Consider the following 9,793-nt stretch of genomic DNA (forward strand, 5'->3'; position numbering starts at 1 on the left):
TGGAGGCGTCGGGGGGGTATACGTGGCATTTCTTGGTCTAATTAATTAGCAGTGAATAAAGACGCAGAGTAAGAGCATTAGCACAGAGAAACGAGGAATCCGGCTTTACCTTGTCTCTTATTTTAGAGGGACGCTGGTTTATCAGTGAGATCCAGGACTGTCCAGCATTAATGCTCACACACACATTCACACAATGTATATACACACATACACTGAGTATGTATACATGGGTTTTGTCAGTATGGAGGCAGGTTCAGAGGTGTTTGTGTTTGTTAATTAACAGCAGAGTGGAGGAGGATGGATTCATTAGCAGCTGAAAAGAACAGAGGGATGGACGGATGGACAGGTTGATAGATGGTTGGATTAAATAAAATGATTATGTTATTATTATTGTTACTATAGCAATGGATTCTGGGTAAGGAAGTTCAAGTTGTCTTGAAACATTTTCCCCTCGCTGCCAAACTTTCCTCATGAAGTTTTCATGTGACTGAACGACTGTGTCTTGGTTCAGGTGAGTCTCTGTTGGTGGTGGACGAGGGCTCCTCAGCCTGTTTATGTGGGGGGGTCCTGGGCGCCTCAGACCCTGACAGCCCCCCTGACCAGCTGACCTTTCACCTGGAGACTCCACCTCTGCACGGCTTCCTGGAGAACACGCTGCCAACACCTGGCTCCGAGAAGAGCAACGCAGGAGTCCGAGTCGGTCAGTGTGTGTGTGTGTGTGTGTGTGTGTGTGCGTGCGTGCGTGCGTGCGTGCGTGCGTGCGTGCGTGCGTGCGTGTGTGTGTGTGTTAAAGATACATCTGACTTGACCCTGAACTTTTTCTTTTTCCCAGAATCCTTCAGTCTCGTCCACCTGACCTCTGGTTTCATCAACTACATCCAATCAGAGCACAAAGGGGCGGAGCCAACTGTTGACCAGTTGTCCGTCTGTGTGAGTGATGGGCTGTATCGCTCTGCCCCTGTCACCCTCTACATCATCATCAATCCAACCAATGACGAGACGCCTTCTCTGCTGCTCGCCAACTTCACCGTACGTACCCGCCAGGACTGCTTCAGTTTCCTGTAATGGTCACTACGACCTCATGGGGGCGTTGTATAGTTACTCCTGTTCTCCTCCTGCAGGTGAAGGAGGGTGGGATCAGGGAGCTGACTCCGTCCATACTGAACGGTCTGGACCTGGACGCCCCCCCGGACCTCCTCACCTTCACAGTGGTGCAGCCACCGGCTCACGGCTGGCTGATCAACGGCATCTACGGCGCAGACATGAGTCGCTACAGAGAGATGGGAGCTGACCTCCTGCAGAGGAGCCTCCCCGTCACCTCCTTCACCCTGCATGAGCTCCGACAAGGTGCGAGACAAACCAAATAACACAACATTCTGTGTGTGTAGTCGCACAGACTCTCACGGTGAAGCTGTGGTGTCATCATAGTCGACTGAAAACCAGACTGAAATATCTCAACAACAAAATACAAAATGTTATAATATGTATGTAATTTAAGGTAAACACAAGAAACTTGTGCTACAGAAAATGGACCAGACTCAGTGAATAGCTCCCTAAGCTTAACATGTCCTATGATAACTATTAATTTAGCTATACAGACTAATGAGCAGTGATAACTAACATGTCTTTGGGGTCATCAGGTGGGAACCTCCTTTCACAAGTGTTTCGCCTAGTTGGTCCCACGACACCTCCAGGAGGCCAGACAGTGATCACTGGTGTCCCAGAGTCACTCCCCTAATGCCAGCCATCACTGCTCCTCACACCACGACTATTTTCTTTATCTTGCCTATGCTACCACAAACAACACCATCATCAACTCTGACAAAACACACTAGCAGATTCAGCAAACAAACTCCCCTAAACAGTTGGAGAAAGTGGCGGCCATTTTGAATGAGGGAGGCAGAGTCAAGGAGAGATGCCTTTTTGAGCTAAACTCTCTCCCGCCGGGGGAATAATATGTATAATATGTTCCCCAGTGGATGAATCCAATAGTTGTTGAGACGTTTCAGTCCTGACCACAGTGTTGGACCGACCGACCGACCGACACTGAAACCCACAGAGCTAGAAATAATAATAATGATAATAAACTTTATTTATACAGAACTTTTCCAAACAAAGCTACAAAGTACTGCAGCCTGTGAAGACTGAAATGAGCCATATAAAGTCCTACAATTAAAAATAATACAAATAAAATAGAAAAAAATATCCAACAACATTATCAGATAAAAAACAATGAAAACAGTAAAAGCAATAAAGCAGAGGACATGTTGGAAATAAAACAGGGTGTTAATATTAATGAAAAAAACCCAGTTACCTGGTTAAATTTAAAGGGTTATTACAACTTGTTTTTATCAGCTCTCAGCCTCCTTCCCCTCCCACAGTTTTTAAATCTATATGTGTGTGTATATATATATATACAGCAGGTCTAAGTGTGTTTGTATATTTGTACATGTCTATATATCGTTTATATTTCTTTATTTTTAGTGCGTAAACAAAGACACCATAAGAAATGTGAAGGTAAACAGAATCTCTGCTCTGCTCCTCCTCCTGCTCACTGCCAAATATCCCTGCCCTCCCTTTCACCTGCCCTCCTTCTCCCTGTCTCTTCATCCCACCCCTCTCCTCCTCCTCGTCCTCCTCCTCCTCCTCTCTGCAGGCATGAAGATCATGTACATGCACGATGACACAGAAACCCTGAAGGACTTCGTGGCTCTGCAGCTGACAGATGGCGTCCACACAGTCCAGGGGACGGCTCAGGTCACAGTGCTGCCGGTCAACGACGAGATACCGCGACTGCTCAAGTACACACACACACACACACACACACACACACACACACACACACACAGATGTGGATTTGTGAGAGATGATATGAGGATTTAGTGTTTAATTCTTTTTAATGTGACAGGAAGCGTGTGAGTGTGAGGTTTTAGGTCAGGGTCAGTGGAGGGTTTTCAAAGCCTTGACATGCAGCAGCACATGTTCATAGTCAGTATTTATGATATTGATATAATGTGACTGTTGATATATTAAGTGTAACTGGATTAAAAAAAACATGTTTAATTGAATTTCAATTCTTAAAATTGAATTGAATTGTTTTGTGTTTGAACATTTGTCTTACAAGTTTTATTTATTTTCTTTGGTTCCTTATTTATGGTTAGCATTGAAATGTTCTCCGTTTAGCTACTTTTATAAACAAGTGCAGCTTGTTCACTAAAACAATAAAAGAAATTTAAAGCATAAGGTGAGATTCAAACCAACAAATGTCTCCTGTTAACAAGAGATATATCTGACTCCTCTGAGCCGTACAGCTCCATTGTTTCAACAAACTATTAAAACACATCAGTGAGTCTCACTGTTACACTGAGTGTCCCTTCATCACCACGAACACACACATTGTAGTTTATTTGACTCAGTCCCACACACACAGTCCTGCTGCTCCAGACACTCCAAATATAGTCCCCAACAAATGGGCGATTTTCCTCCTGTTTGTCTGATAGAAACTACAGTGAGCAGCTGTTTTCCACGGTGGCCAAGAGCTCAACACACTGCGACTAAAGAAAACACATGCAAACAGACAAAACACAAAAACAAATTCAGAAAACATCTTCATCAATTTGACAACACATGGGCTGCAAATACTCACAACTCAACCAAATACACAAACGTGCTGCAAGTAGCGCAGACGACAATGGAAGTGTTTCCAGGAGACACTAAAAAGTGATCAACCCTGCTGGGACACAGTTGCATGGACGTATTATAATATATATAATTATAATGAATCCATGGCACTTGTTGTTCGATGCTTTTATCTTCAAAAGTCACAAACCATTGAACTGCAAGTGTGTCCCTGCCGGTTCGTCTTTTTTGTGTCCCCTGGAAACACTTCCATTGTTGCCTGTGCCTGTGTTTTGTCTATCTGCATGTTTTCTTAAGTTGCAGTGCAATGAGCTCTCAGGGCCATTGTAGTTTTAGGAAATTAGAGAACTTAAAAAAAAAAAGAAAAAAGAAAAAAGAAACTATATATTTGTGAGGTCAGAGCTGAGAGCCACAGACAGAGGAGAGAAGTTAAACACGAGGAATTGTCTTTAAATGGCATCAAACTAATTAATTTGTAGTTTTGAATCATTCCGACAGAAACCAACAGGATTTAAATATAATTAGTGGAAGTGTCTGATGCTGCTGCTGTGAAATCCACGGGGGGGGGGGACCTCTGTGTGCACATGTGGCCGGTCGCTTTGCTTGAATGGGTGTTTACAGAAGAAATCTGTGACCCCCCTCCTCCACCCACACCCATCATATTTTCATTTGAGTGATTGGGAATTTGCATCCTTGACTGGGTTCCCCATGCTGTCCCATCATCACCCCCTCCCACCACCACCCCCACCACGCTGTCCCCAGATCAGCGGTTGGTGTGCGTGGGTGGGTTGGCACAGGCCGAGCTGGTACTGTAAAGGGCACTGAGGCAGAAGTAACACAGAGACTTGGCAGATGCCGGCCTCCTTGTTTTTGCATTCCTGCAGGATGGACGTGGCAGCTCCTCTCCTGCGTGGATTTTAGTTCCGAGTGAGGAAGCAGCCAGACGGTTTCCCATGTTCACCCGCCCCCCAGCCCCAACACCACCACCAACACCACTCGCCAGATCTCTGTGATCCCGATAGAGAACCTGTTCTCACACAAACTTTCCTCATGCTTGTATCTCAGTAAAAGTATCCGTAGCGTGTTTGTCACATCAAACTGTTCCTCTCAATCAAAAACCATTAAAGGATCCTTTTGCTTTACTTTAACTTGACTCTTATTTTTTAGTTTTGAGCAGAAAAAATAAAGTCTGAACTGAAGCTCATGTTGCCTGAGTACCACAGAAGAAAAGAATCCAACTAATCTATCATCATCCCTCATCCTAATAAACATATAATCACTGTTTCTTCTTCGTTGGTGTCCCAGGAATGCTGGACTGGAGGTGGACTCTGGTGAGCTCAGGGTGATTTCCAGTGTGGCTCTGGAGGCTGAGGACATGGACACGCCCCCAATCCAGGTGTACTACTTCATCAACGCCGCACCACGATTCGGAAACCTGCAGCTCAAGGTGAGTGTGTGTTTGTGTGTAACATGTTCTTCTGAAGCTTTCAACCACATCCTGTGACCTTCCTCAGATGGAGCAAACTAAAAACGAAGTGTCATTTTCCTCACCCTGAGCTAACTGATAGAACCGGTTATCGCTTGTACTCGCTGTGGTGCCAGTTGTGAACTTTGCTTCTCGTCTGCAGACGGCGTCGGGCTGGACCGAGCTGTCGGCCGCTCAGAACTTCACCCAGGACGATGTGGAGATGAACCGCCTGTGGTACAAACACACCGCTGCCAACGCCGCCAACTTCAAAGGTCACGACAGCTTCCGCTTCACCCTTAGCGACCTGGTCAACGAGTCTCCTGCTCAGAGCTTCTTCATCTCCGTCCACACTGTGCAGAAAGGTCAGACGTCATCTCCGTGGTTACAGACTAGCAGTGCAGTACACTGGATCCAGATGAGTTTTAACACACTTGGATTTACACTCAGTCGAATAGAAGCCATCTTGGTTTTTAGGCCCAGAGCTGCCAAGGTGACAGCAACTGCCAAAGAATGAGCTTTTGTTTTAACAGCAAACTGAACACAAACACATGAATGAGTTTACAACTACAACTGAGGCAGTTCTATCATCCACCTCACGCTGCTCCCTCAGCCACACAGACCAGTCAGTGGTTGAACTGACCTGGGATCAGATAAACGTCTTCTGTTTGATCCTCTGTGCTGAAGTCACTGGAGCCATTTTCCTGTGGCTTTAATCATTTAGGAAAATGACGACTGATGTCGTTTCGTTAACTTCAGCTCCAGTTATTACAGATACAGACTCTGGGTTCCCCTGACACCTTCTCAACATCTGGCCAGAATAAGAATTTGGATTTCAGTCTGTCTTGTATGAATTTACTCTACAGCTGTTTTGTGATCAGATAGCTGTCTGTTGTTCTATACTATTAGTACAGGAACACACAAAACCATGCTGTGGTCGAGCGAGGAGGAGCAGACGTTACCTTCATATCGATGTCCTCCTTTGTTCATGTGCGCGTCACGTTGAGGATAGTCGAGTGGAGCACTAATTGATGGTGTAGTTGACTGGATAATGTCTTAGATTATGACTGAGAATATAATCTGAGATTTTAGTTTGTGAGAGAGGAGTTCAACAGTAACCTGTAATTTAGTTCTAATCATGTGGGATTTGAATAACTTTAGATTTACAGAACTTCCTCACTTTAAATCCAACTAAATATTTGTTCATCATTAATTTATTATCGGAAACTGTGAGGCTGTGTTGGGTCCAGTGGAGCTTTCAGGTCAATGCTAACATGCTCACAACGACAATGCTAACATGCTAATGTTAATGTGATAACTTTTACCACTATCTCCATTTTAGTTTAGCGCATTAGCGTACTAATATTTGTTAATTAGCAGTAAAGTACTGCACTTTAAAGACTTTCGAAGTTTATTCTTGACCGAGAGAACAATCTGAGCTCAAGGTCACGACATGGATGAGGAGGATGAGGAGGAGGAGGATGAGGTGCTCAGAATCTACATTTCCATGATCAACATAAAGTGTTTGTCTGACCAAAGATGTCAATTCAAAAAGTCCTGAAACCTGAGATTGAAATTACAAGGTTTCCACATGACAACATCAACAAACAAACACACACACACGCACACACTGACTCTGCACCTTCACACACCTCCGCCCTCTGTGGTCCCGGTGGCTGGCCGTGGTTCATACATTATTGAGGTGCCCCCCCACACACACCACACCGCCCCTCCCCCGCCTCCCCCCAGCTCGCTGTGCCAGCTTTGCCAGTCGGGTGAACACGGTGTTGCGGGGCCTCGGACCTTCTGGCTCCGGGCCCTCTGATCCTGGAGGAGCGGAGGTGAGAAACGAGCGACCTCCTCAGCCTGTGAATAATTAACGGAGGAGGAGGTGGAGCAGCTGTGGAGGGGCGTTGGCTCGGCTCCTCTGGGTGCTCCTTGTCTCCTCTGGGTGCTTCACCTCCTCCTCCTTCTCCTCCAACAACAACGCCCCATAACACTGAGGCACTTTGCTCTTTTTTCTATTTTTAGTTCAAGTTGAACTTAAATCATTTTGTTTGCATCAGTTCTTGTTTAATTTACACTTTTACCAGATGGAGACTTTAATCCAGAGTGATTTGTAGCCTGTAGTTCTGTTCTCACATCAGGGTTTGGGCTGTTTTGATGCTTCAGGCTAATGTCAGGTTTATTTTCAAAAGTAATTGATTTGAAATTTCTTTCGTTCTCTCTCTTTCATCAGCATCAATGGACAGACAGTGTAAACACAGATCTGAGAACCTTATGAATCTGCTTCACAAACCTGCAGAGGCAAGAGGAAACAGGAGAGATGGTGGAGGGAAATAACAGACAGAGGAGGGGTTTCTGCTGAGGTCAGAGGTCAGGCAGAGGCTGAACAGTGCGGTCGGTACATTGGCTGTTTCAAGCCCTCACGAAAAATTTGAATAACACAAGGTGAAACTTAACTTTGTTGTGTGTCTGAACACACCTTCAGCATGTGTTATACTGGAGCTTCTTCCCATCTCCAAAAAATCAGTTATATACAGTATACCTTATAGAAGACCAATTGGTTATAAAGATACTGCAGTTAAATACACAGCTCTGCTCTGGATTCACTCTGAGCTGGACAGATGTTTAGTGGCTGTGTTCATCAGGCTAATGTTGGTATGGACGAACACGTAAGGCAGAGGGATGGTGTCACATGTTGCCAGCTGTAACTGTGTTGTGTTGTTGCCTCCAAACATGAGCAGAATAAGTTGTATCATAAAGAGTAACGTCACGACAGATACATTATTTTTGGTTGGACCACATCAGGAAATGTCATGACTGACTGGCTGAGTGTTAAAGCTATACCATTGGTTGGTCAGCCATGTGTTTAAGTTTCCTCATTTGCTGTTTCTTCTTTTCCAAATGATTTGGTACAAACAATTTATATTACCTCATCAGGCGGCGTTTACTTACTCACCTTTGTCACTAGATTTACCGACTTTTTGGACCATTTTTTAAAAAAAAACAAAAAAAACAACTAACGACAAATCTTCTGGACAAACCTTAACTTCTAATTCTATCCAATAAATTCACTATTATTATACATTATTTTGAAAACTAAAAACTAAGATTAGAAGCCTTGCAGCAGCTGTTCAGAGCTCCCTGCTTCATCCCTTCAGGCACCATAGAGTTTCCCTCTTCTCACTGATGCTTTGACCTTTTCTCCCTTCAGGTGACATAGTGCTGCTGAGCAAGGCAGTGCATCTGAGGGAGGGGCAGCGGGTCGTCCTGAACACCGACATCCTGCTGGCGTCAGACTCGGCGGCTCATCCGGAGGAGCTGATCTACACGGTGTCCGTCCTGCCTCGACACGGACTCGTCCATGGCGTCCAGCGGCCCGGAGTCCCACTGACTAGCTTCACACAGCTGGACGTCGCCGCACACCGAGTGTGTTACACCCACGACAACAGCCACGAGGCTGAGTCCGACTCCTTCAGGTGAGAACACACAGCTGTCTGTAAAAGGAAGAAATAAAAACAACCTCTGCAGCAAACAAACAAATGTTAAAGATCTGTCACTTCTTGTTTCATCAATTTAAAACACAGAAAAACAACAGTAACAATAACAGTAATTGTGACATGTGCAAAAGTTTGGACACCCCACTGGGTCCAATGATAAGATTTAATCATCAGTTTTAATATTTCTATATTAAATTGAATAAAAAATCTGTCTGGAATATTATTATATTTATATTTATTTGGAATAATTTCACCTCCAGAGTGAAGGACAGAGTCTTCAGGATAATAGATTATAATGAGTATATTATTGTATAATTTTAATATTGACAGTTATTACTTAACATTTAAATCCAGTTATTTGGAATAAACTACAAAGAACTGAAAGACATACACATGATTTTAAAAATAGACATTGACAGTGGACATTTTAGGCACTGAATGGGGAAAATGCAACTGTTTTAATTCATTATCTAAATTCATGAAATTGTATATTTTAATATGTTTCAAAGTTGTTTATCCTGTCTTTCTTTCCTTTATTTCCCCTTAGTGTGTCATGTCTGTGTAACGATAAGAGAACTTTATTCATTCAGGAGGACGTTTTGAAGATGTTCAGTATCCATGATACAGTGTTAAAAATAAAAATAAAATTAGAGTAAAATAAATAAAGGGAGTTCAATGAACAAATGCAGGAATTGAATAGTAATAATTGCGCTGCCATTTTGGCCACATCACAAAGGACCATCTGGTTAAATAAAGTCAGTCATAAAGAGGTAAAAGTGACAGTAAATGTAAATAATAATTAGTCCTAGTGTTTTAAAAGCATATTAAAACTGTTGCTGTTGATACTGAGCAGCTGTGTGTTTCACTCTGACCCTCTCAGTCAAGTGAAGCTATTTTGCAGCACAGCATGAAATTCTGCAAACATCAGGAGAATAAACGGCAAATTATCTGCCTACACATTGTGAGAGGAGGATATTTCTGTCAGCACCGCGCCCCCCAAAAAACTATCACACACAACATTTGGCCGAGGAAAGAAAACTGGGCACCGAGACGAGAGAGAGGGGGAAAAAACATCAGCGTCAGGAGACGAAAGCTTTTCTTTGCTGCAGTATGTTTATCTGCTTTTCCAGCCAATTTGGCATCAGCAGGGTTTTTAAGGGGGGGAGAGAGAAGGGAGGGAGGGAGG

General features: G+C 43.8%; 1 protein-coding gene across 4 annotated transcripts in view; it reads left to right on the forward strand.

Annotated features, from left to right (window-relative positions):
- The window catches only part of frem1b (Fras1 related extracellular matrix 1b), a 47,581-nt gene that overhangs the window by 26,699 nt on the left and 11,089 nt on the right, over positions 1 to 9,793 (forward strand). For all 4 annotated transcript variants that reach the window (XM_023428948.2, XM_087180010.1, XM_023428950.2 and 1 more), the window contains 7 exons: positions 512 to 700; positions 833 to 1,029; positions 1,122 to 1,347; positions 2,657 to 2,801; positions 4,945 to 5,086; positions 5,268 to 5,469; positions 8,322 to 8,586. In XM_023428948.2, coding sequence (XP_023284716.1) covers positions 512 to 700; positions 833 to 1,029; positions 1,122 to 1,347; positions 2,657 to 2,801; positions 4,945 to 5,086; positions 5,268 to 5,469; positions 8,322 to 8,586 — 1,366 coding nt within the window. The remainder of the gene's footprint in view (positions 1 to 511; positions 701 to 832; positions 1,030 to 1,121; positions 1,348 to 2,656; positions 2,802 to 4,944; positions 5,087 to 5,267; positions 5,470 to 8,321; positions 8,587 to 9,793) is intronic.

Source organism: Seriola lalandi, unplaced genomic scaffold (assembly GCF_002814215.2).
Source record: "Seriola lalandi dorsalis isolate HSWRI2012SDOR001 ecotype SW California unplaced genomic scaffold, Sedor1 jcf7180002054885, whole genome shotgun sequence".
NCBI lineage: Eukaryota > Metazoa > Chordata > Actinopteri > Carangiformes > Carangidae > Seriola > Seriola lalandi.